This window comes from Brachyhypopomus gauderio, unplaced genomic scaffold, assembly GCF_052324685.1.
Source record: "Brachyhypopomus gauderio isolate BG-103 unplaced genomic scaffold, BGAUD_0.2 sc62, whole genome shotgun sequence".
NCBI classification, from domain to species: domain Eukaryota; kingdom Metazoa; phylum Chordata; class Actinopteri; order Gymnotiformes; family Hypopomidae; genus Brachyhypopomus; species Brachyhypopomus gauderio.
Window position 1 is genome coordinate 1,977,897 of NW_027506883.1, and position 27,500 is coordinate 2,005,396.

At 44.4% G+C, this 27,500-nt stretch overlaps 2 protein-coding genes across 4 annotated transcripts in view; one reads left to right on the forward strand and one right to left on the reverse strand.

The window, feature by feature from the left end:
* Positions 1-8,257: 8,257 nt before the first annotated feature.
* Positions 8,258-14,868, reverse strand: abhd5a (abhydrolase domain containing 5, lysophosphatidic acid acyltransferase a). Of its 2 annotated transcripts, XM_076988563.1 has the most exons (8): positions 14,507-14,868; positions 13,920-14,000; positions 13,100-13,185; positions 12,043-12,415; positions 11,015-11,169; positions 10,363-10,474; positions 9,924-10,110; positions 8,258-9,289 (listed from the first exon to the last, which is right to left on the reverse strand). In XM_076988563.1, exons 1-8 carry the CDS (start codon positions 14,536-14,538, stop codon positions 9,200-9,202), a joined length of 1,116 nt encoding a protein of 371 aa, XP_076844678.1. In that variant the 5' UTR covers positions 14,539-14,868; the 3' UTR covers positions 8,258-9,199. The 2 variants fall into 2 exon arrangements, with proteins under 2 accessions (XP_076844678.1, XP_076844679.1); XM_076988564.1 differs by lacking the exon at positions 13,920-14,000 and having other exon boundaries at positions 14,507-14,859.
* Positions 14,869-14,962: 94 nt separating this feature from the next.
* Positions 14,963-27,500, forward strand: part of ano10a (anoctamin 10a) — a 20,064-nt gene continuing 7,526 nt past the window's right edge. The window contains exons 1-12 of one of the 2 annotated variants that reach the window (XM_076988560.1): positions 14,963-15,156; positions 15,936-16,084; positions 16,869-17,069; positions 17,357-17,491; positions 17,693-17,812; positions 18,204-18,537; positions 18,893-19,128; positions 20,096-20,151; positions 20,329-20,403; positions 20,762-20,944; positions 22,534-22,725; positions 23,183-23,311. In XM_076988560.1, the coding sequence (XP_076844675.1) occupies positions 15,949-16,084; positions 16,869-17,069; positions 17,357-17,491; positions 17,693-17,812; positions 18,204-18,537; positions 18,893-19,128; positions 20,096-20,151; positions 20,329-20,403; positions 20,762-20,944; positions 22,534-22,725; positions 23,183-23,311 (1,797 nt within the window). In that variant the 5' untranslated portion in view covers positions 14,963-15,156; positions 15,936-15,948. The remainder of the gene's footprint in view (positions 15,157-15,935; positions 16,085-16,868; positions 17,070-17,356; positions 17,492-17,692; positions 17,813-18,203; positions 18,538-18,892; positions 19,129-20,095; positions 20,152-20,328; positions 20,404-20,761; positions 20,945-22,533; positions 22,726-23,182; positions 23,312-27,500) is intronic. The other variant, XM_076988562.1, reaches the window with a different exon arrangement.

A 27,500-nucleotide genomic window follows, 5' to 3' on the forward strand; every position in this document is an offset into this window, starting at 1 on the left:
ACACACACACACACACCCTTAACTCTCCTGACTACCCCTCACACACACACACACACCCTTAACTCTCCTGACTACCCCTCACACACACACACCCTTAACTCTCCTGACTACCCCTCACACACACACACCCTTAACTCTCCTGACTACCCCTCACACACACACACCCTTAACTCTCCTGACTACCCCTCACACACACACACCCTTAACTCTCCTGACTACCCCTCACACACACCCTTAACTCTCCTGACTACCCCCTCACACACACACCCTTAACTCTCCTGACTACCCCTCACACACACACCCTTAACTCTCCTGACTACCCTCTCACACACACACACCTTTAACTTTCCTGACTACCACACACACACACACACCCTTAACTCTCCTGACTACCCCTCACACACACACTTAACTCTCCTGACTACCCCTCATACACACCCTTAACTCTCCTGACTACCCCACACACACACACCCTTAACTCTCCTGACTACCACACACACACACACACCCTTAAATCTCCTGACTACCCCTCACACACACACCCTTAACTCTCCTGACTACCCCTCACACACACACACCCTTAACTCTCCTGACTACCCCCTCACACACACACACCCTTAACTCTCCTGACTACCCTCTCACACACACACCCTTAACTCTCCTGACTACCCCTCACACACACACACCCTTAACTCTCCTGACTACCCCTCACACACACACCCTTAACTCTCCTGACTACCCTCTCACACACACACACCTTTAACTTTCCTGACTACCACACACACACACACCCTTAACTCTCCTGACTACCCCTCACACACACACTTAACTCTCCTGACTACCCCTCATACACACCCTTAACTCTCCTGACTACCCCACACACACACACACACACACACCCTTAACTCTCCTGACTACCACACACACACACCCTTAACTCTCCTGACTACCCCTCACACACACACACCCTTAACTCTCCTGACTACCCCTCACACACACACCCTTAACTCTCCTGACTACCACACATACACACCCTTAACTCTCCTGATTACCCCTCACACACACACCCTTAACTCTCCTGACTACCCCTCACACACACACCCTTAATTCTCCTGACTACCACACACACACACCCATAACTCTCCTGACTACCCCTCACACACACACACACACTTAACTCTGCTGACTACCCCTCACACACACACCCTTAACTCTCCTGACTACCCCTCACACACACACCCTTAACTCTCCTGACTACCACACACACACACACACCCTTAACTCTCCTGACTACCCCTCACACACACACCCTTAACTCTCCTGACTACCCCTCACACACACACCCTTAACTCTCCTGACTACCACACACACACACCCTTAACTCTCCTGACTACCCCTCACACACACACACTTAACTCTCCTGACTACCCCCTCACACACACCCTTAACTCTCCTGACTACCCCTCTCACACACACCCTTAACTCTCCTGACTACCCCTCACACACCCTTAACTCTCCTGACTACCCCTCTCACACACACACTTAACTCTGCTGACTACCCCTCACACACACAACCTTAACTCTCCTGACTACCCCTCACACACACACCCTTAACTCTCCTGACTACCCCTCATACACACACACCCTTAACTCTCCTGACTACCCCTCTCACACACACCCTTAACTCTCCTGACTACCCCTCATACACACACCCTTAACTCTCCTGACTACCCCTCACACCCACACCCTTAACTCTCCTGACTACCCCTCACACACACACCCTTAACTCTCCTGACTACCCCACACACACACCCTTAACTCTCCTGACTACCCCTCACACACACACACCCTTAACTCTCCTGACTACCCCTCACACACACCCTTAACTCTCCTGACTACCCCTCACACACACCCTTAACTCTCCTGACTACCCCTCACACACACCCTTAACTCTCCTGACTACCCCTCACACACACCCTTAACTCTCCTGACTACCCCTCACACACACCCTTAACTCTCCTGACTACCCCTCACACACACCCTTAACTCTCCTGACTACCCCCTCACACACACACCCTTAACTCTCCTGACTACCCCTCACACACACACCCTTAACTCTCCTGACTACCCCTCACACACACACCCTTAACTCTCCTGACTACCCCTCACACACACACCCTTAACTCTCCTGACTACCCCTCACACACACACCCTTAAATCTCCTGACTAAATAATTAGAAATTAGTATTTATTATCATTGTTGCTGCTGCTCGTGCTAGTAATTAATAACCAGTTTTTGTTATGACTTCATTCATCTTTCAAAAAACATCATCAGATAAAGAGCCGTTCTAATAGTGCAGTATAGTTAGGGTCCCACTCTGGTTTCTCCATATTTAAAATATTTGATGTGATGTTTAATATTTGATCTTGAATACATGAATATACAACGCGTGATGCAAATGTAAAAGGATCCCAGACTGATGCATGTACACGCACACAGGTGCAATCACTCTAAACCGTGTCTGTCTCTTTAAAATGAGGGTGCAACAGGGTATAACAGCACCATTATGTTCACAGCTGCTAAGCGGCTTCTGGCATATTGGTGTGAACTTTACAGTAATATGCAAAGGATTTCACTTAGAATCAGGAAGCAGCTACCTGGTATTATTTAGTATAAATGGTAGTTGGACACTTTTTATCTGTCTCTTTCAACATAGCAGAGACGTGCTTCATTCACAATCACAAATGTTTAGTGAATTTAGTTACATTAGAAGTGGGAATATTACTGTCAGGGTTTTCAGTCATCCGAGTCACAGAAACATCTAGTAGGAATAAGTCAAGGGGACTAGACTTGGGAAGTGTTCAAGGGGACTAGGCTGGGGGTGTGTTCAGCAGGGGTGTGTTAAAGGGGACTAGACTGGGGGTATGTTCAAGGGGACTATGCTGAGGGAGTTTTCAAGGGTACTAGGCTGGGGGTGTGTTCAAGGGGACTAGGCTGGGGGAGTGTTCAAGGGGACTAGGCTGGGGGAGTGTTCAAGGGGACTAGGCTGGGGGTGTGTTCAAGGGGACTAGGCTGGGGGTGTGTTCAAGGGTACTAGGCTGGGGGTGTGTTCAAGGGGACTAGGCTGGGGGTGTGTTCAAGGGGACTAGGCTGGGGGTGTGTTCAAGGGGACTAGGCTGGGGGTGTGTTCAAGGGGACTAGGCTGGAAGTATGTTCATGGGGACTAGACTAGGGGGTTTGGGGTGTATTCTTGAGGTCACATTAATCACTTGAATGAGCAGTGAAATGTCTCCTTGATTATCCCACAAGACCTTGATTGATATGGAATTTGTGTTATTCATAAGCAGGCCTGTTTGTTGTTATGGGAATGAATGATGTATATTGTATATAGTGCAAAAATTAGCATCCTCAAATTTGGGATGAGGAAAAATAACCGAACAACTGACAGGAGACAGGAGAACTGTTTGAGAGCTCCACAAGAATCCCAGCCAAACTGCAGGGGATGTAAACCTTTGTGCTCAGAGGCAAATGGAATAAAGGGTCACATCTCCACAGTGAAGCGACGTTTATACGTGTCAGGCGTGTCTGGGAGAGAAACACGAAGGCTGCCACTGATTCATTCTGCACACCTGCAGTGTAACAAACCAGGTGAATGTTGGGACAACATTATGTGGTCTAATGAGAGCAAAGTGGAGGGTGGAGGAGGTGTTAAAGGCAACGGGTGGAGAAAATATTACACAAGATGTTAGGCAGTATTTCAGAAAAGGAGGATGCAAAGCTTTTAAACTGATTTGTCTGTATCATTGTACTGTCATAGTTTTTGACTGTATTTCTTCGTTTGGATGATTAAGAGTCAATCTGAACCTTCCGAACCTTCATTAAATATCAAGTTCGTATGAGGTTAATATTTACAGCGTAAAAAAAACCTCAGGTTAAAGAGAGCTGAACCAACTTGGCACTTGGCACACAATGTATAAAACTTTATTGCTACATGTAACATGTTACAGGTAAAGCATCTTAGCTACAGCACCAATTTCAGCATTGTTGGGTCCAGTTCGGGCCTAGAAGCATTCACTCTGTCCACTTCCTGTTCCACACAAGGCACAACTCAGCCGCCTTCCCGCAAGCAAGACAAAGCCCACACCTAGTGTCCTCTCCAGTCAAGACACCTTCTCTCGGGTTGAAGAGTGGATAGATCTGAGTCGCTGAGCCATGCAGGGTGACGGTATCTCAACCTCGTCACCATCTTCCATCGTCTGAGGTCACTCTTCCCCTGAACAGCCTGGAGCAGGCATCTGAGACTCTTCTGGAGGATGGTACGGAAGCTGTGGTTCAGCTGGAGAAGAGAGCTGACACATCCCTGACACATCACTACGGTCACCAGCCTCAGTGGGTCTCCTGACAAGCCCAGGAGACCCACTGATCAGCGCTGCTTACTGCCTTTCCTGCTCTAACACACTCGATTCAACTGACGGTCTAATTATCAGGCCCGTAATGGCAGTGAGTGGTGAGGAACTGATGACTGATCTTTCTCACTTCAAAAAGAAAGAAAAAGAAACCAGGTCACTAGCAGCAGGGGGCGCTGTGCATATGAGGTCCCCAGCACGGCTCTTACAGCCGTCAATTAATGCACAATAGATAAATGAAACACATTCTCCACTCTACTACAGTCTGACAGCCTGTATGTATACTAGCTGGTTCAGCCTTAGCGCAGTGCCTATACATGCCTGATGCTCTTATCTCAGGGTAGGCACAGACGGAGAGAGAGAGGAGGAGGAGTTGGAGGGAGGGAGGGAGGAAGGAAGGGAAGAGAGATTGTGAAAAAGCACCGGAGTGAGGGAGAATTTAATAAATTAAATCTAATATAGGCGCTGGGATGGTCTCCTAGCAACGCAGCAGAGGGTTGTGTGTAGACATCCCCTGGCCTGATGTAGAGATGACCCGTAGTCCTGCGGTCCTCAGCGGACCCCGTTGTCTTGGCATTCCACGCCCTAGCTGCCTCAAAGACTGTAATCCATTACAGTGACCAACTCCTGATCATAGCCAAGCACGCCGTTGTAAAAGCCAATGGGCTGTTTATGCAAAGGTGTCAGAGGACTTTTCAATCAAAGGAATGGCAAAGCTATAATTTTGCCAAGGCTTTGAGACATAAAATTTCAGTGCCTAGGCATGAGTGAACCAGAAAGAGCATACTGCTTATAGCACACACACACTCACACACACACACACTCGCACACTCGCACACACACACACACGCACGCACGCACGCACGCACGCACGCACGCACGCACACACACACACACACACACACACACACACACACCAGAGATAGGTGTCAGTCTATACGTCGGTAGAGCAGGTTCTCCGAAACATCCTCTGTCTAAAAAAAACAGTCCTCATATTCCACACCATCTGCAATGGTCCTAGATTTGATTACATTTAATTTAATTTAAATTTAATTTTTTTTACACTGTGACTCTCTTGTCCAAACAAAAATCCCCACAACACCTTTCTCCAACATGCAAATCTTAACTGAGAGGTGTTCAGGACCCTTTACGTTAAGGAGCTCGACATACATTACAGAAGGCACACACGCCCCTGCCTGAGGCAGCTCGTTCCTGCGTGTGTGAGACAGCCTGCTGTCCTACACAGCACTGATCAACACACTTTCACTCCAAATAGTGCCGCAGCATCACAAAAGCAACAGAATGCCAGCATCAGCCGTCATTTGTCACGAGTTCCTCGTGTCCAACCACTCACAGCAGGTCAGGAGGGGAAGTGTATGTGGAGGATGTTAGCAGTATGTTTCGTGAGCATACATTTCATGTAGCGATGTGATGCGTAGCGATTTATGTGCAGTTATCTGTGACGTATATAGCTATACATCACCAATAATGACACAACCTCCATGAGCTGGAGCTGGTCGTCCATGAAGATGAAATTAGGCTTGTGTTGTTCATGTAAAGGCACAATGACTGGATTAATGATGTTATTTGGGTAGTATGGACACTTTTGTATTGACCACCACCACGGGCTCGTCTGGTGATAACACTGGCTGATACACAACGTTCTCCTTGGCACCTCTACCATCACTGGTGGCCAACATTTCTGCTCAGCATGAATTGTCTTTCATCAGTGACCAGCACTGAGGCCCACTGGTCCATCGTCTAGTGTTAATGTTACCTGGCGTGTGCAAGATGATGTCACCTGTACCTGGTGGTGCGGTCAGGTACCCTTGCAGGTCATCTAGCACCCAGACCACTCTGATGTAAAACGGTTTCTAATGGTCTGACATGACACTTTGGTGACACCCACCTCTCTTAAATGTGACTGGAGTTGTGTGGCATTTATCACCTGTTTCTTCAGGGCACTTTTCGCAATGAAGCGGTCATCAGTGTGGGATGTGGCTAAAGGAGACACTTCTATGCCTTTATGTGACTCTTCCAGTCTCTGTATCTCTGTTGCAACCTACTGATGACACTCTAAGCTCAGTGGCCACTTCCGTCTGAGAACATCGTGTTTGAAGCCTCACAGTGGTACTGTAGCTCAACTGTTAGGTGTCGTCTTGGTCTCATGATGTCAAAATGTGAACAGCATGATGAGGAGGACTGTTTAGATACCAATTCTAATTGAAGCAGGAAATTTATTGGTCAATTCATAGATCAAACACCTGTTATGAATTTTGCTGTTAAACTCCAAACAAAGTACTAAACAGATGCACATGTGCGTTCAAAAAATGTAGAGGAGGTCACAATAAGTTCACCTGTAAAGGTGAAATTTCACCCAAAACCCAAATATCTCTCATTTTTTTCTCAATTTATTGTGGATTAAAACAATTATTTACCAAAGGAAACTTTGAAATTTTTTTCTTGCTTTGATCGCATTCTAATAATCTCAAAATCAAACTTTATTCACTAAAACACAAATGGTTCAATTATTAAATTCAATTACTAATTACAGGGTCAGTTGGCTACTCCTTGCTTAACGCATCTGTGAACAGTTTTGTGAAGCCTTTTCTGTCATATTTAGCTTGAAGACATAATACTGAGGGAACAGACATACTGGTGACTTCACGGCTCTTTGCTTAAGTGTATAGTGCACCCTTGGTTCCTGCGATAAAAATGCATCGTGTAATTATGCCCTCTTGTGGCTCTGATTTGAAACTGTACAATTCATATCCACATTGAAGCTTCTCCGTCTCTGCTGATCTTCTAACCACTGAAAACCATGAAAGAGCAAAACTCAAAATTTCATGAACTCAGACCAAAAGAACTGTCAACCTAAAGAGGACCTGACTAAAGGTTCTTTCTGAACACAGCGCTTAAGTAATAAATCCAAGCTCTTAAACACAGAGTAATCTCACATTTCAACGTTACTCCTAGTCAGTAATGTTGCTGAGATCTAACCAATCACACATACAAATTCTATCTATTATGGTTTATTATATCAATTATGAATAATTTATGTATGTAAAATTTTATCCTTTATAGGTATACATTTTGTGATATATTCTGTATATATAACATATGGCATATTACATAACATAAAATGATATTTATGTAACACAGAGCTATATGTTATATAGACTTTCCAGTTTATTACACGGTTTGTTTGTTTACCATAACTTTGTTTTGTATTGCATCACTGTGTGTCCTGCCTCGAGCAGGACAGTTTGATTCACTGACAAAACATTTTTTTATTAATATGAAAAAGGATGAATGATCTTCCAAGCAACTTGCTCCGAGAAACTACTTTACGTACAGCAGCACTTGAAGTGTAACCCAAATATGTCCAGCACACTGCCAGCCTCATTTTTTTTTAAGTTGCACTGGTCTCCACGACAACAGACTGGGCTAAAATGAGTCATTACGAAAAAAATGTTGAGGTGGCCAGGAGCCATTTTGATTAAACACAGCAGAGTAGGAGTTCTGCCTCAGTCACCAGCGTTCAGTAACTGGGACCAGTTATCTCACACCAAACACCCAGATAACGGAGGTCATGACCTGCTCCCAGCTAGGGCCCTAAAGGGCTGCATTACAAAGACAACTCTCAAAAGGTCAACTTTAATACTAATGGCTAATAAAGAACTTTAAATGGATATAAAAGCTCAGTGTTAGGACATACATTTGATCTTTTTCTTTGTCTTTTTCAATTATTATTTTAAAGATGATCTACTTTGTTGGGAATTTGAAGCAGTACTTGATTTGTGCTTTGTTGCTTCTTTTGGACACTGAATATTTAATCCACACAACCAGGTACTTTTTATTTAGATTTATTACATAGAAATCTTTCACAGTATATTCAGAGGAAAAGCAATATTCAGAATTAAATAAAAACTAAATTTCTGGAAATGTTGCACAAAAATTGCACAACCACAAACCAGTGTTGAATGCCTCCTGTCTAATGCACTGCTGAAGTCATTGTTTCATAGTGGCAGCAGTGCAGTTGTTTATGAGGTAGAATAGGACCCATTGTCTTACATATTAAACCACTTCTGTCCATCATTCACACGCATTAGCTTCCTTCATTTTAGACAATGATGAGAACAATTAAAATTTCAGGTCTGATAATTTCCGAGTTATTCCAGAGATAACTCCAGAGATTATTCAAATTTCCTTTTCTGGACCTTTTATATGAAAAACAAAACAGAAATTTTATAGCAGATGTTTTAAACTACTCTCACTTCCTTCCCAGATATGAATAACTTGAATAATTTAAAACAGCATGAATTCTAATAGCATTTTTTGCCTTGGTATTGCCACTTAACACTGAGGGCTATTTACACAACTTGACATGCAGGTGTGCAATACATATCTCAGTGAACAAAGGCCACATGTGAACCATAAGCTTCATTTACATTATTAAAACTGTTCACCACTGACACTGACGGCCAAAACAATCAGCAAAAATCCAATGGACACGCTAATCTCACTACACACAACACCAATAGTTCTAAAAACATAATCACAGTTATTACAAAGCTTTCAGAACCAACTGGGATCCTTGATGTGGCCCGTCATACTGCTGATATACTAATTGATAGTATCTCCCTGTGGTATGAAGGTTTATAAGGACATAAGAGGCACTTTATCCCGCCTTTTAAACTTTCGCTAGTGTTAGGACCACATCTCCACGCAAGGCTGTACAGTAGGAACAGGCCAGATGGATTGAAAGGATTTTAAAAGGCACTACCAGTCTTCATCTTACTGAATTCAAAATGTGGAGTACTCTGTGGTTGAAGTCGTCTGGTTGATCAGCATACACGTAGTGTCCTGCTCCTCGTATAGTCTAGGGAGCAGACAGACATGAGGTTGAGAGACGTCCACGGAGACTCTATTTAACTAATGAAAACTGCATACCAACAGCTTCTAGTGGCGAGGCACCACGGTTCTGTCTCAATTCTTGAGTATGTTACACTGCTCCATATTCATGCCTTGGATATTTCTATAAGCTGTGACCTTTTTGAAGGCACGAGTCCTTTTGTAGAATTTGCAGAAGTGGTTAATTGAGATTCTTTTCTAAAACCGGCTCTATAATGTTCTGGAACATTTTACAACTGTTCACATTTATGTAATGATTTTCCAACAAATGCACACACAGAGAGTTTAGATTTATCTATTAATTTCATTTTATAGCTTCAGTGTTTTAAACCCACCACGTCACACAAATTCTGATCGGAATCATTTTAAATCTTAACCAAAGACATTCTGTCAGATTTACTTCCTGACTGAACACCGCCTGCCACTTAAACCAAAACAAACATTTTTCTTGCCACCAATGTATTTTGTCGCATTGCAGCTTCTGTAACTCTGCATCACATACATAAAGATGAAAATTAACCTTTCTGGTGAGCAGTTCCAAACAAACTCTCTGTAAAGCCTCGAGAGAGAAATGTAAGGTGAGTGCTGGAGGGAAAACTCACAATGATCTCCACACAGGAGTCTGGCCTCATTTCTTTGATTGAATTACCGGAGTGGCCATCTATGCTGGACCGTGAGCCATAGATCACAGTAATGGGGATGTCAGCGGGAATCAGGCCGACCCGACGCAGCATCGGACGCTTGGCCCAGCCGTACGGGATGGTCATGGTTTTGAAGGCTGTTTCACCGCTGCAAATAAACACAGTTATTAGGGGTGTATGAGCGCACGCATGTTCCACGCACCACAATCAAAAGCAATGATACGCCTTCAGATCAGCTCCACATTCAAACACAAAGGGTTGGGTTGTATTCACAGCTGCAGGCTGACCACATTATTGAGACACCCAACAGTAATTTGTGCAAGACAGCACAAAAAGGTGAAAATGAAATAGAAGGAAAAAAAGACAATAAACAAAATGTTTAAAAAAATCAATGTTGCACCTTGGGCTTTGAACATTAAGGTGGTAGATGTACTCCATAACCGTGTTGTCATTATATATGGCAGCAAATTTCTTTTTGAAGTCCGGCCTCAGAGTCTGCACCAGAACAGGGCCTAAATGGTAATAATATGGCATACCTTAAAATAACAGTACAAGACAAATTCCTTGCGCTGTATTCATTTGGAAGATTAAATCCCATCAGGCAAACTAGCCCACTAGTCAGACTGCTATAGACATCGCTTGAGATTCCAGAACAGTAGACTGTTAACCCAGGAGTTTTACTTGATAAACTGGATGGATTTAGGAATACCCTTTGCTCGAAAAATTCATACAAGGAGTTGACTATATAAAATACCAACCACCACACTGTAATTCGCAAAGTGTGGAAAAGAAGCCTAAAATATGTTGCAAGTAAAAAAGTGCTTTGCAGATGTTTCAATTAGGCTGCAGTTTACTGTGACATTTATGACGTATGGAGCAGTCAGTGCACGTTCTTGTATTGCACTGAGATCTCTGCACGTTTAACTGGATGGGATGGCGGCTCACACAGTAATAAGTATGCAGCAGTGGATGTAGAATGTCCATTCAAAGTGAACTCAGCCAAGACTATTCTTACTTAGTCGTAAGATAAGAGCCTTATCAGGGTCTCGTACCGAGTGGTCCTGCCAGCCGCAGCCCTGCCAGGGGGTTGAAGGGGCTAAGCAGGGCCCCGAGGGCTTTGATCCACACTGGGATGGGTCTGTCTTGGTCCCCAGGTGTCGGCCGCTCCGGCAAACCCCACGGCTCCACCAGGATCACGTGCTTCACTCTGAACGTCCAGTGCAACAAGCAACGGGGCAGAACTCAAATTTAGCTCATCGACTTACAAGATCCATCAATACAACTCAAATTCAATAAACTCAAACTGACTGAATTTGATCTGAATTTGATGGGTTTTACATAAACGCTGCATCAAAATGATCAACAATAGAGTAGAGCAAATGCCTCCGATTTAGCAATTCACTTATCAGAAATGGCTAAATACTTTCCTGTGTCAACAACAAGCATTATCACATTATATATAACCAGGACAAATGAAGAGGTAGAAAAATAAAGCAGAGGGGAGATAGCGAAAAAAACACAGAGGGAGCTCAGACCATGTTCACACCAGACACGAGTGAGATCGGCCGATATGAAGGATATTGCACACTCGCATGAGATATTTATCAAACAAGCTCAAGAAAAGGAATGCAAGGCTAGGTACCTGCTCAGAGATAGAAAAAAAACATCCTCCTTACAGTTTAAAGTACAGCCCTAAGGCGAAGAGATTAAAATCCCAATGCCTTAATTATAAGTACAGCATTCTAGCAGGAGCATAATGTTGACAGCAGAACAGCTGGATATATGCAATATGATTACACGCATCAGTGGGCCCTTAGGCACGCTAACGAACTGGATTTGACATTCATGGATTACGGCCCAGTTTCCTCAAGAGCACACAACAGTGTTAAAATTATTCAGTTGTTAAACCTAGTTGCTAGAGTGCTTTTGTCATCCTTTGATTACTTCTTCTGGGATGGGTTCATGATACCAGCAACAGGATGGTGTGGAAATAATGGGAGGGAAAATAGGTCAATTGATTGATTGACAGGCACAAGCTGACAGAGCAAAGCTAAATCCTCCTGCTGGGTGAAGTGCTGACCTGGAGGGGTATTTAAGTGAATACGCAGCAGCTAGGTAGGCTCCAAAGTTGTGTCCAAGCAGGACCATGCTCTCCAAGCCCAGAGCGCTCCTCCACTCCTCTACTGACTCCACAAACTGCATCTCTGTCTCCTCTGCATCGGTGCTGAAACAAGCCCTGCTGCTCTGACCAAAGCCCAGCAGGTCGAAGGCGTACACGGGCCTCTGGTGGGAGAGAGCGTCCAGGTTGAGGGCCCAGAGGCCCACTCCACCGCCGAAGCCATGCAGGAGCACCAGAGGGGTCCTGTGCTCTGCACTGGCACCGAAGACCAGGGTCCACAGCTTGTTGTCATTGGATATGTGGACAAACTGCTTGGAGAACTTGCTTTTGATGGCTAAAAGAAGCAACAGTCATAGAAATGATAAACTTGATAGCAAGGAACCCTTGATAGCTAGACCCCATTTCAGCAGGCAGGGTCTAGGGTTTATACTTGGTCTGCGTATCTGCGGTATATAAAAACACGCGATGGTTTTAGGCAAATACCAGATACCATGTTGTATTCTGGTATGCAAATTTGGCATAAAATAGTTTGTCAGGGCTTTAAAAGGGGTATATGGAACTAACACAACAAAACATCACTCAGCAAGACATAATATACAGGATTTATCATGTGCATAACTCTAATCACAGGTTCTATCTATAGGAAACATTTCTGATTACTGGCTCAAACTCAAAATCTTATCAACAGAGTATGTATCAACCGATTTAATATCTGACCGGCAGAGATAAAAGGGTTTTCACCTTACTCCTTTCAACACCTCAATGGCTAAAGTATGTGGGAGAAAGTGACTCTCCCACTATAACTTTACAGCCGTATCTCAAGGGAAACTGGACAAAAACAGAGCCACTCTAGTCTTCTTTACTCTATAATAGTAATAGTAGTATTTAATGTAGGATAATAGTATTTAATGGCACATTTCGGTGATATAGTGGTGTACAGTGGTATAGTGGTGAGGGACAGAGTATGGTTAGTTTCACTAGTGAACATGGCCGGGGATGGAGTGTGATTAGTACTCACGCTGCAACATCCTCTCCTCAACCTCCTCTAGTTTGCACCGAGATGTCGGACACCAGGATGGCAGCCAGCTGGTGATCCACCATGACCTGCAAGACTCTAAACATGAGCTCTTCCCTCTTAAAACTTCAAAACAAACTTTGGGACGTTAGAAAGGAACTAAGGAACCCTTAGAAATATTGTTTTAGCAGAGTGTGAAGACATTTAAAGCGGGACATATTTTACACTGCCCGTTTGCCCTTAAAAATGCCAAGTTGACTACAGTGTAAAAACCAGAAACAAACCATGACACACAACAAAACATGGCAATCACAACTAAGGGCTAAAGAACACTAGGATACATTGACATTTCAGCATGAGCCTGGCCAAACATTAGCCCGGATCTTCCAGTAACGAAGACTGTCCAATAGGAAGGTGTCTTACCTGTCCAGGTACTGGGATAGTCTAGAAAATGACTTTGCTTTAGCTAGAATATGATGAAAATTGTATGAGAAATTGTATCCTGATTTTTATAAAATGGCCCATAGTTTTCATCAGCACAGACTTGTGATCACAAGCCACCCAGCAAAGGAAACACTTGCGTTTACCAGCACAGTTGGCAGAAGACATCAACCAGCTTGGGCAGGTGTTGGTTTTAGAGGCCTGACTGGGCTCAGATGTGGACAGGACCTGTTCTTAGTCCTTACTGACTGGGCTCAGATGTGGACAGGGCCTGTTCTTAGTCCTTACTGACTGGGCTTAGATGTGGACAGGGCCTGTTCTTAGTCCACACACACACATTTTATTTTAGTTGTGATGCAAAATGTTGACACACACACGTTACCTTACAGTTGTGTCCAGGAATGTGAACAAACTGCAGAACAGACTAGGAAAACGGAGGAACACCAGAACACGGTGTGCCACTCTGAAGCCAAAAAAACAATTGAGTATTTTAGTTTTGCACCGTTAATGTCTTAACAGAGAAATAACTGAAAACAGACCCACCATTCATGTAATGATACATTAGTTTATAGGTTAGGTACAGATAGTTTTGTAGAGTACTAATAGAAATAGTAGAATACTGAAACAAATAACATAATTGTAAACAACTAGTGGTTTACTAACTACAGGTTTTACTAGCTAGTTGTCCTTGGTGCAAAAGCTGCAAAAACAACAACAAAAACAAAGTGTTTAGCCGGTTAGCGCTTAGCTAGCTAGCTTGTAACTATGGCAGCGAGCCAGCCAGGTAACCAAGGAGCTCGAGGGCTTCAGTACTGGCGCCGTGTTGGACCGGACCAGAGAGAACCGGACCGTATAACCGCACCAAAACCACTCTGCTCGGTCAAATTAACGACGGTTACGCGACTGTCCGCAGCGGCTCTTGGCCGTGTGGCACATTTAATATTTTAATAAAGTTAAAAACACTCGTACCCGAGCTGCGCTGACGCCGCTACTTCCGCCATCACCCGCGGATCACGTGACCTCCGCCAACGCCACAAACCTCCCTTTTGCAGATTTTAACACTTTTATAAACGTTTTAAACGCGTCCGTGCGGTAGAAATGAATGATTTTATAAGACACTTGTGTCGAGGAGAGGCGAGCAGCGGCCAGTGCGGTAGGTGGGGGCGAACCTGCCCAAACGAGGCCTCCCCAGTGCCTGTCCGCCCCGTGACGTGGAGGGAGCCGACACAGGGTTGCCAGGTTCGCGGTTTTCACGCCTAATTGGGCTTGTTTGAAAATCCAGCCGCGGGTAAAAATTCTGGATCGCGGAGTGCGGTTTTTTTAGCCCAACTTATGAGCTGGGCTACCTCCCGTCAACAACTTTGGGATAGTTTAGGCTTCTGAAGAGCGGGTTTCACACTGACTTTGTGCAGGATTTTTTGGTAGGACCTGGCAACCCTGGCTGCGCTTCCCCTTTCGGCACCAAAACACCCCAACACACCCGAACACACGCAGCCAAACGCCCGAACAGTGTCGTTTTATACACATATATAATAAATGACAGCAGTAAAGAAGACGCGGCGATAGCAGCTCCCGATAGCGAGGTGTCCCGACGTGCTGCTGTGCCTCCTGGTGTCTGTGTAAGTAGGTGGACCGGACCGGACCGTCCGGGCCCTGGACGCGTGTTCCCTTCACGACCCACACATGCATGTGTCGGTGTTTCTCCTGCACACTCTCCCCGGGTTTATACCGCTGATCAAGAGCGTTGGGTCGTGTCCTGGTTCCGTGTGCAGGTCCAAACGTTCGTGTCGCGCCCCGTCCTGCATGTTTTTACGGTTTTATGTCCAGTATTTTGAACTTAAAAGTGTATTTAGTCGTGTTTAACTTTAAAAAATATGTCTTAATGTCTTGGTGCTGATGGTTTTAGCCTAACAAATACTCCTGTAACGTTACTACATGTGAACTTATAGGAGTTAATTGTGCTCCATTGTCCACGACTGCCCCACCTTGTCGTACAATGTTACTGAACAAGTTCCGAATGGTTGTTTTCATGTAAATGTAATGTAATATTCTTTAATGCTCTTTATTTGTAACACAGAGTCTATATAACCTTATTGTTTTACTGCTACTACCAGATATATGCAATGCTACTGTAAAGTTAATTCCACAGAATTAAACGGGTATTAAACTGTGCGAACTGCACATAATCTGAAGTGTAGCGCAGGATATTTGCATTAGTGCAGCTTGTCCCATCACTGAATGGGTCATGGCTTCAAATAAGGCCTGTGGAGGTAAATGTGTTCCTGGTAATGACACAAGCTGTGTACTCTTATAAGGAGTGGTTAATCACCTAATGTTTTCTTTAAATGTGTGTGTGTGTGTGTGTTCTTGCTTCTTGTTCCTCTTTTCTGTATCACAGGGATTGGGGGAACATGCTAAACAACTTGTCGGTCTCTGACGGTGATGCTCCATTCGCCCCCCTGGTGGTGCTGGAGCTGGCTCAGAACACTGAAGCTGAAACCATCACCTGGTTACTGAACAGAATAAAAGACAAGCAGCAAAATGGAGGTACGAGCCCCACATGATCAATAGTTTATATATATGACAAAGACATTATCTTAGGTAGAAGCTAATCTTAGCAGTGGCAGAGCCAAAGGGGGGCAGCCCCCCCCCCCCCCCCCCCACAGAGCTCTTGCCACCCCTACTGCCACCCCACTGGAAGTGGTAATTTTAAGAGAAATATCTGTTACTTTTCGTTCATCATTTGTATATGGACTCCTCTGATAAAGCCCCACACACACCTTTGGCCACCACTTAAAAAAAAGTCTAGCTCTGCCACTGAATCTCAGGTAGAACCAGTCCTGTGATGGAGACAGCAGTAGCAGTTTAATGGTTACTTTAATGGTAAGGTCGGTATTGGCAAGATAATGTCCATCTGCTTCACAGTGGAGCTGAATTGTTTGCTGAAAGTTCTTAACCTCTCCTTAATGAAACCTGAAATATGTTATAATGCAGTGCAAAGCTGATTCATTATCAGTAGATCAGGACACGTTCTACAAATGCCCAAAACCCACTCAAATAAATCTTCAAGGGGGCAAGGGAGTCACTGTGCAGCATGTATGCCACTGGTGAAAATGTACAGCTTGTTTGTATTGGGCTCAAATGCATTTAGGCTATTTGTGTCATGATTAAGTCACATCTCAGCACAGGTGATGGACATCGATGTTCATATTAATGCAGCATTGTAATTGCTCACGGTGTTTGTGTAAATGGATTTGAGGGTGTTTCATGAAAGATGGATGGTTTATTAAGCTCTTGGTTGACTTTGGGTGTTTCTCTCTTGTGCGTGTAGGAGCGGAGCTGCTGGTGGAACAGGTTCTGGTTGGTGGACTGGCAGAGGGGCAGAAGGTCAACCCCAACGTCTTCCTCGTGGGCTCCACCTTGCCGAGACTCCTGGCAGGGGCGGAGGAGGTGGGGCTGTTCAAGGAGTTCAACGACGACACCATTCGGGGGTTTACGTTTGTCAACAGGGAGAGTTTCAAAGACTTCCAAGGTACAGAGTTCTGGGCAGAGTTATGCAGCCATCTTGTGCAGTAATCATACAGTAATCTGCTCCTAGGACTTGGAGAAGTTGGGCGAGTGTGAACATATGTGATTTGCATATGATTTCAGATATGTCCCAAAGGTCTCAATGGCCTTATGAAATAACCAAATATTTTGACTTCAGATACTTGTGTAACTTAAAAGGAGAGACGGCCATTTGCTTTCTTGTCTTGCTTTAACCCAGTAGGGTGTGCAAACAGTAGAGATAAGTTCTGTTTCCTGTTGATTCTGTGTTAGGGGATGGAGACGGCTTCCTCAGCACTGCGGAATGTCAGTACATAATCAAACATGAGCTGGACACGCTAAGGGCAAAGGGCGAGGTTCATGTTCCAGGATACCCCAAACTAAAGCTCTACCCCGGAAAGTCCATCAGTGAGTACACGCGAACAGTACATTTTGTGCTGAAACTTAATTGTAATTGAAATGACATCAAGTATGCTTGTGAAATAGATGTAATTATAAATGAAATGTAATGTAATTATTATGTAAATGTAATTATATATTTCTTTGGACATTTCAGTGGTACACTGTGAAAACAAGTACTTTAAACATTTTTACGTTCACATTTCCCAGTACGTAGGTTGCAGTCCCATGGGGTTCTATTGCAGTATTTCCCCCTTCATGATAAAGAGGAGCTGAAGAGACTTTCATTCTCCTGGTATCGAAACATCAAGCTGTCTGCTCAGCCACTGGGTGAGGCAGTCGTTTGGACTTGAAACGTGACAGCTCATCCACTACATCACTATGCCTCTCTTAGATGAATTTCTGTTTAAACAATTATTTCACAAATGCATAATAGTTTATGAACTAATGTTGCCATAGTTGATTCTTCATGGTCACTCTTTGCCCTTTGTGGGATTGGTTTCCATTGACAGACCCTGTGAATATTAAGGAGCTTTGCTGTTTAATGGCCATAGATTTTTAACACCGTTCTCCGGACAGAGAACAATATTTGGTTATTTCAAAGCTCGCAAAGCTATGTTAAAACTATATGCAACACCTCTCCTTATAGCTGAGCCTATTTAATTAACCCTTACTTCAACAACAACAAAACAACCTAAAGATGTTTTTGTGTTCTTAACAGACAACATTAGACATTACTATGGAGAAGGCCTGGCACTCTACTTCGGTTTTCTGGAGTTCTTCACGTTTGCCTTGGTGCCGATGGCCCTCATTGGCATCCCCTACTACCTGTTTGCGTGGGAGGACTATGACCGCTATGTCCTGTTCGCTGTCTTCAACCTGCTGTGGTCCACCGTCTTCCTGGAGCTGTGGAAGCGACACAGTGCCCAGCTGGCCTACGCGTGGGGGACGCTGAGCCGCAAGAAGACCTTCGAGGAGCCACGGCCGGGATTCCATGGAGTTCTGGGTCTCAATCCAGTAACGGGTCGAGAGGAACCTGTCTATCCCAGCACCAAGTACGTATGTAGTGACTGTGGAATACTTAAAGGATGCGTTAGCTCCATATCGTGTTTGATGGTCCTGTAAGCGTAAGAGACTCTAAAGCTAACATTTGGTTTAACTTTTTGAAAGTACATCCAAGATTTCTTCAGCTGTTAGTTGCTAGCATAGCTGAGGTTTGGGTTCAAAAGTAGTTTAGAAGTTTATATATTTTTTTATATTTATATATTTCAGACTGGATCACGTTATTTATAGTAATATGCAAGCCATCGTTTAACTATTTTAAGGTGTATACACATGTGCTTTAGATTAATATCCAATGTGGAGTCAGGCTATATAATTGAGACTGGTTTCTGGCAACTCCTTCCATAGACGACATCTGAGGATATACCTGGTGTCTGTGCCCTTTGTGCTGCTGTGCCTGTACATATCTCTCTATGTGATGATGATCTACTTTGACATGGAGTTCTGGGCACTGAGCATTTACCATGAAGACCCAAACCTCTGGACAAGTGTTCTGCTCTTCATCCCAAGCATCATCTATGCAGTGGTCATTGAGTTCATGAACCTGCTGTACCGCTATGCTGCTGAGTTTCTCACTAACTGGGGTGAGTCTGCAGGAACAACCAGCATAAGTCAGTAAGGCACAGGCAAGGCATTAAGGCATTAGAAGGATAATTAAAGATAAGAGGGACAGTAGTAAAATCCAAAACTCCATAAAAAGTGAATGTGTGTGTCAACTACTTCAACTACTTAATAAAAACTACTTGAATGTGTGATACATATATAGTATATGTATATCTGTTCATGTGTGTAATATATATTACACTTGAGTATAGTTTGAATGCCATATCTGAGTACTGTTTGTGACCATGTGCACTCCTATATTGCCACACTTTACATTTACATTTATTTACATTTACATTTATGGCATTTGGCAGACGCCCTTATCCAGAGCGACTTACATTTTTATCTCATTTTTATACAAGTGAGCAATTGAGGGTTAGGGGCCTTGCTCAGGAGCACCTCAGTCATGGCCTCAGGTCTGGGAATTGAACCACAATTGGTCACAAGACCAGTTCCCTAACCACCAGGCCATGACTGCCTGCCATGTCTTTACCCATGTTGAAATAATTATCTCCAGAACAATAATGTCATGTTAATCTGGTTTTATGAATGTGGGTTTAAGGCTGTACTTCAGTCACGAGCTGCGAGTATTCATTAGTGTATGTGTTTTTATTACTGTTTTTGGGGTTATGACTTTGGCTTAGTCAAAACCCAGTATTTTCTTTGGCTGTAAATATCAAGGGTTGTGCAGTTGTCGATGCCTGATACAGGAGTAAGTAGGAGAAAGAACAAGGTGCACCACTGTGTCTGAAGACCTGGATCTCATTCTGGAGATGACGGGAGGTTGTTTTGTTTAGACAGATCTTGATCGGGTCACTTGAAGTTGTTCCACATTCGGACTGGTGTTCCCGATTCTGCACAGACCGGCTCTAATTCTAATACATACACTGGTCCATGGAGGAGGTTGATCAATTGAGATGTAAATTCTGTCTTTTTTGCCTTGTTTAGAAAACCACAGGCTAGAATCAACCTTTCAGAATCACTTGGTGCTTAAAGTGTTGGTGGTAAGTTTAGTTGTTTTATTTATTTGTTTTAATTTGTTTTTGTGTTGAAATTCCTGTCTAGTGTCTCCAGCTGTGAGTAATGTCAGATTAAGCTGTTTTGAACATTGCTTTGAGAAGTATCTTACAAAAACAGGTGGAGATTGTTTGATTGATTATGTATTTATTTACTCTTTACAGTTCAACTTTGTCAACTGCTTTGCCTCTTTGTTCTATATTGCCTTTGCAATGCAAGACATGCTGCTTCTTCGCCAGGTTAGTAACGACAAAGTTCAGGTAGATTCACCACATACATAATAACCACTTGTTTCTGATGCCAGATAGAATGAAAGGTTTTACTGATTAAAAGCTAATGCTCCCAAGTATGATGTATAACTGCATGAGCGTTGAGATTACCTTCATTGATTACTGATGCTGCTGGGACTCTGGTTGTTGGGTGACCTATATAGTAAATAAAGCAAGAGGTTTCATTGGTTTTCAGGACAGTTTTCTATGTTGGTTAGGTGTAAGAGTAGGTAAATCGGCCCTAATGTAATCTAATGTGATCCTTCTGTCCATGTGAGATCATCCCCTACAGGAAACGACCAGTGAGGTTGTTTTTGTTGCCTTGCAGAGTCTTGCTACTCTGCTCATCACCTCTCAGATCCTGAACCAAGTGATGGAGGCCTTCCTGCCCTACTGGCTGCAGAGGAGACGCAACAAGAAGGTCCATAAGAAAGTGAGGAGGACTATGGGGGACGTAGAGCTCCCCCTGGTGGAGCAGGTCCAGCTGGAGGGTGACATGAACACCTACTTGGTGAGCCTCAGAAGTCTTGAATGCTGACTTTGTTTACACTGAAACATATCAAGGAGGTGTTCCATTTGGCCTTTACAAAATTACTGCTGTGGAGTTGTGTTATAAATATGTTTGAAGGACATAACTGTTCATTTCTTACAGAAAGCAGCTGCGATACACAGGGATTCTTTGTATTAGCCTGTATTAAGTAAAACCTGCATATCATTTGCCTTTCTCCATATGTTTCTCATTGTGTATTTGTATGTTTGTACGGACATTTACACTCATCGGCCACTTTATTATGTACCCTTTGCTAGTACCCCCTTTTGCCCTCAGAACTGCCTTAATCCTTTGTGGCAGATTCAACAATGTACAATGAATCATTCCTCAGAGAGTCTGGTCCATATTGACATGATAGCATCACACAGTTACTGCAGATTTGTCAGCTGCACATCCATGATGTGAATCTCCCGTTCCACCACATCCCAAAGGTGCTCTATTGGATTGAGATCTGGTGACTGTGGAGGCCATTTGAGTACAGTGAACTTATTGTCGTGTTCAAGAAACCAGTCTGAGATTATTTGCGCTTTATGGCGCCATGTATCCTGCTGGAAGTAGCCATCAGAAGATGGGTACACTGTGGTCATAAAGTGATGGACATGGTCAGCTGCAATACTCAGGTAGGCTGTGGCGTTGACACGATGCTCAATTGGTACTAATGGGCCCAAAGTGTGCCAGGAAAATATCCCCCATCTTTGCACCACCACCACCAGCCTGAACTGTTAGGACCTGTTGTAGGACCTGAACTGTTGATGGATGGATTCATGCTTCCTTGTTGTTGATGCCAAATTCTGACCCTACCATCCGAATGTCGCAGCAGAAATCGAGACTCATCAGACCAGGCAATGTTTTTCCAATCTTCTATTGTCCAATTTTGGTGAGCCTGTGCGAATTGTAGCCTCAGTTCTCTGTTTTTAGCTGACAGGAGTGGCACCTGGTGTGTCTTCTGCTGCTGTAGCTCATCCACCTCAAGGTTCTAGGTGTTGTGTGTTCAGAGATGCTCTTCGGTGTAACGACTGGGTATCTGATTTGTCGTTCTATCAGCTCGAACCAGTCTGGCCATTCTCCTCTAACCTCTGGCATCAACAAGTCTTTTGCGCCCCCAGAACTGCCGCTCACTGGATATTTTCTCTTTTTCGGATTGTTCCCTGTAAACCCTAGAGATTGTTGTGAGTGAAAATCCCAGTAGATTAGCAGTTTCTGAAATACTCAGACCAGCCTGCCTAATACCAACAACCACAACATGTTCAAAGTCACTTAAATCACCTTTCTTCCCCATTCTGATGCTCGGTTTGAACTGCAGCAGATCGTCTTGGCCATGTCTACATGACTAAATGCACTGAGTTGCTGCAATGTGATTGGCTGATTCGACATTTGCGTTAATGAGCAGTTGGACAGGTGTACCTCATAATAAAGTGGCCAGTGATTGTAGATATAAATGAAAAGTGATCAAAATAAGTTCCATGGCTGACTAAAGTCAATTGTCTTGGGTGTAGCGGGTGGAGTTTTGCCTCGGGCCCATATGCTTTTGCTGCATGGTTGATCATCAGGGCACGTTTGACGACTACCTGGAGCAGTTCCTGTTGTTTGGCTACGTCAGCCTCTTCTCCTGCGTCTACCCCCTGGCCGCCCTGCTCGTCGTCCTCAACAACGTGACGGAGGTCTACTCCGACGCCTTCAAGATGTGCAACGTGTTCAAACGGCCCTTCTCTGAGCCCGCGTCTGACATTGGAGTGTGGCAGGTGAGCGGAGGCTGGGGATTATGGGTAGTGATGTGGAGAATGTGGACCTCAGAGTTCTAGTTAAACACCTGGGTGGTCTTACATGCCTCCTCCTCTGAAAGATGAACAGATATGTCACATTAAAGGGCAATTTTAGGGTGGGGCAATTAAAGAACTGTTTACCCCCAGAGCATCTGTTCGTCAGCTCTGCTGCACATATCTCTGTAAAGTGTACCTTTATGTATTTTTAACTCTGTAAAAATAACCAACTAGCCAGAGAACCGAACACATTGAAGAGTATATTTTACTTTGTGCTGGCGTGGCAGAAAGTCATTTATAAACACACACAATCCTGGAGCTGAAACGTGTCAGGACAACACACACTGAAGTGGTGGATTGTGAAGAGGGTGGTGGTGATGCGTTTGTGTTCGGTGCTAAAATCCTGAGCTGCGGTGCTGATCTCGTCTCTCTCCTCCAGCTGGCGTTTGAGACAATGAGTGTTATCGCCGTGGTGACCAACTGTGCTCTGATTGGTTTGTCTCCGCAAGTGACGGGCTACTTCTCTGGAGCAGACACTCAGCTTATTCTCACCGTGGTGGCTGTGGAGGTAATCTCTCTCCATCTCTCCTCTCTTCTTTTATACTGTTGCTCAGAGCATCCATCATGCCATCAGGTGGTGCTACTGAGCTGTTTTCTTGTTTGATTCTACACAACACTTCTCCATATGTGTTAGCAGAACTAAACGCGCCACACAGCTAGTGTAGCTTTACCTATCTGCCGCAAGAGAATCTTTAAAGAAAATTATTTCTTGTTTTCTACTAATTGGGCTTTGCAGTGATCAATCTCAGCACAGCAGGTGTAGCACAGGAGATGTAGCGCACCAGAACCAGGGTGGAGGTACTGCTCTGAGAGAAAGCTTTACATTTTTAGTTGATCGTTATTTATGTCCTTTGGATTCAAAGCACAACACATTTACTTATTTCATGTCATTTGTGAATTGTAGCGCCTGATAATTCTCGAGTATATTTGCACAAATAAAATCTGCACTTTGTGTATTTCGGTTCAGGCCGGTTTGGTTCAGATGATTGAGATGATCAGTGGTTCACGACGGGTCGTGTACCACTGTTCGTTGCTGTGTTCTTTAGTTTAGGATTAGGGGCAGATGATGTAAGAATGACTTCTAGGTCTGTACTTTAACCTCAGCAATCTGCCACACCTTCAATCTGACACACTGAGGTGCCCTGCACTTTGACTCAGAGAGTGTAAGTTTCTTTTCTTGTTCAGTGTAGAAGCCCGTTTGAACCAGTACGGGTCAACATGTGTACATCCAGCTGTATGAAGCAGTGGTCCCAGGTCCAGTCTAACTCCTGCTTTTCCCCTCCCTAAGCAGGCTTGCAGGTTAGATTTAAGTTCAGGTCCTTTGGAGCTTCCTGTAACACTTGCACGCACACACACACACACACACACACACACACACACACACACACACACACACACACACACACACGCTGTTAACCCAAGTGCCTTCTCCAGGCTCCAGTCCTGGCCACTGTCACAGTGTTGGGCGGCTCTGTGAAACGCTTCACGCCACACAGCAGACATTCTCTGATGATCGAGTCATGCTGCATGTAAACACAGGGGGCTTATGATGTACAGATCAGAAAGTCTGTATGACGCAAAACAAGCCATTATGCTCTGTGTGCATGTGTGTGTGTGTGTGTGTAATGATTCACTCACTCATTGAGCAGTAGGGGCACGTTCTCTCTCGGTTATCCGCCACTCTCCCCGTCTCCCTCTGTGTCTGTTGTCTCTCTTAGTCCATTAAGAGAACTGAGGGGGAATGAGACACATCAGATGATCAGTATTCTGAGATGGTGGGTGAACCTGCACAGTGTGGCACAGTGTGGTCTGCTGTGCCACACTCAAGATGAGGTGTACGGGTACTGCATGGCACATAATCATACCTGCTGGTGCACGATGATGCATACACTATAACACACCTGTGTTGTTTTACCTGTAGTGCCATGAACTAATCTTGTGTTAAAGTACAGGAAAAGGTGAATATGGTTACTCACTGTCTGATTGTGAAGAAGAGAGGTCTGCTTGTCCCTTTCTGCAGTGTCATGGACTCGTTATAGAGAAACGTGTGTGTCATCCCCGATTATTTCTCTGAGCCAAATATGTTGCCTATTTTGGGCCATTTGATACGCAGGTAATTACTCGATGGCATGCCTCAGAGAGCAGTAACCAGGCAACAGTGTAGCCACGGCGACAGTGGAGGGTTGAGGATCAGAACTAATTGAAAGCCTTTATGTCGGTGAGGCGGATCTCGGCCTTTCAGAAGGAGGAGGAAGAGGATGAGGCCAGAGTTAGCCTCTCCACACTCACAACAACACCGGTGTGGTGGGGACCATTAGGAATAATGCAGGAATATCAATGTCCTTGTGTCATCATTGTTCTTGTGTGTTTTATGCTCTGTTCCTGGGTATGAAATGCAGTGGTAATAAATGGCTATAATTGAGATTTAGTCTGCTCATGTGACGGTTCACATTATACAGTTAAGAGATGTTTAGAAGAACTTTTACGTTTCTTTAAAAACTGAAAAAACTTTGGGGAAAAAAAAAAACTATTTCAGCTGTAAAATCTCAATTGACCAGTTTTGGCAGCACTTGCAGCCTGGTGATCGAAGAGGTTCAGAGGAGCTTCTGAGTTCTGACGAGAGTCCCAGAACTTGTCTGATATCCTGCAAGATCACATGGAACTGCCTGCCTTTTCTCACCAAAGACCCAGTCCTCCCGCTCTGTTAATCTGATCTTGTAAACGATATGACAGAAAATGACAGTTAGACTGGAAACATACTGACAGCTGCATGACAAACACATTCTGTTCAATTCTGTTGACAATAGAGATCTTAAAGCTTGTGTTACTAACCCAGAATTCTGTCCTTACACATACATCCATTTGCAAGTGGTGCATGTGAATACGAATGCAGGAAGAACCTTATTTTCTACCATGGACATAGGAGAAACAAATATTTCTCATCATATTTGCTAATTGACTGAAATAACTCAAATGAATTGGGTCTAGTTCAGCATCACCTAGAGTGCAGTGAAGCAAAGTTTTCAAAAGCAGCAAGGGTCAAACTAACCCAGAGTATCTCTAGTACATAGTAGACTAGCTATAGTACATAGGACACACACACACACACACACACACTTGACATGGAAACATCAAAGAAAGAGTCAGTAAGATATAATACAATATACTATGATATCTATTTAGCTTATGTGTTTTGATGGTTTTGGGGGGAAGATCCGTCTCACTGTCACACACTTAAGTACCAGTCGTCAGATGGTAAGAGTAAGAGTGAACTGTGTGGGATGGTGAACTGTGTGGGATGGTGAACTGTGTGGGATGGTGAACTGTGTGGGATGGTGAACTGTGTGGGATGGTGAACTGTGTGGGATGGTGAACTGTGTGTGATGGTGAACTGTGCGTGATGGTGAACTGTGCGTGATGGTGAACTGTGTGTGATGGTGAACTGTGTGTGATGGTGAACTGTGTGTGATGGTGAACTGTGTGTGATGGTGAACTGTGTGTGATGGTGAACTGTGTGGGATGGTGAACTGTGTGTGATGGTGAACTGTGTGGGATGGTGAACTGTGTGTGATGGTGAACTGGGATGGTGAACTGTGTGGGATGGTGAACTGTGTGGGATGGTGAACTGTGTGGGATGGTGAACTGTGTGGGATGGTGAACTGTGTGTGATGGTGAACTGTGTGGGATGGTGAACTGTGTGGGATGGTGAACTGTGTGGGATGGTGAACTGTGTGGGATGGTGAACTGTGTGGGATGGTGAACTGTGTGTGATGGTGAACTGTGTGGGATGGTGAACTGTGTGGGATGGTGAACTGTGTGGGATGGTGAACTGTGCGTGATGGTGAACTGTGTGGGATGGTGAACTGTGTGGGATGGTGAACTGTGTGGGATGGTGAACTGTGCGTGATGGTGAACTGGGATGGTGAACTGTGCGTGATGGTGAACTGTGTGGGATGGTGAACTGTGTGGGATGGTGAACTGTGTGTGATGGTGAACTGTGCTGGTGTCTGTGTGGATGTAGCGTGTGGTGTGAATGTCCATGATGGAGGGAAGAAGACACCGATGTTCTTCTCAGCTGTTCTCACTCATCCCTGCAGGGTCTTACAGACCAAGGTGGGCCAAGTCCCAACCCGGGCAGTTCTGCTCCTGATTGGGGTGTGTGTGTGCCTGGTTACACACACACAGTTACTGTAATTGGCTACACACACATATCATTACTGTCTTGGAGGTTGTAATGTCATTCATGTCATCGCTGATGTAGCCAGTGGAGAGTAGTACTTGGAGACTTGAGGACTATTTTGTGTTGCTGTGACGACACAGGCCCCGCCCTCTATTCCTGTATGCAGGAAACAAAAATGACATCCGGCCGAATGGTGGCATCAGGATTTCTGTCACCGGACCATTTTTCTGTGATCACAAAAACATGGTACTCTGTAAACTCATACGAGGTAGCGGTCTGGAGTCAGATGTATTCTAGCTTATCATCCTGGGAACAGACAGTCCCGAGTAGAAAGGATGGTAGAATCTGAGGGCTAGAGTTAGCTGTTAGCATGGTCAGGGGTCCTAAACTGTGTCCTTGTCCATCACTTACAGCGTCCTCTCTCCAGATCAGGTAATGCCTAAATTCGGTCCTCATGTCTACCCCAGGTTGTGAAGTGTATGCAGTATATCATATTCCAGGTTGGTTATTGGTTGGT

Excerpts from the sequence above, each read along its gene's own strand:
- abhd5a (XM_076988563.1), bottom strand. The coding sequence starts at position 14,538 with ATGGCGGAAGTAGCGGCGTCAGCGCAGCTCGG. Across the intron at positions 10,111-10,362 it reads CTTAATGTTCAAAGCCCAAG|CGGTGAAACAGCCTTCAAAA; the intron begins GTGCAACATTGA and ends GTTTATTTGCAG. Across the intron at positions 9,290-9,923 it reads ACTCCTGTGTGGAGATCATT|ACTATACGAGGAGCAGGACA; the intron begins GTGAGTTTTCCC and ends TCTGCTCCCTAG.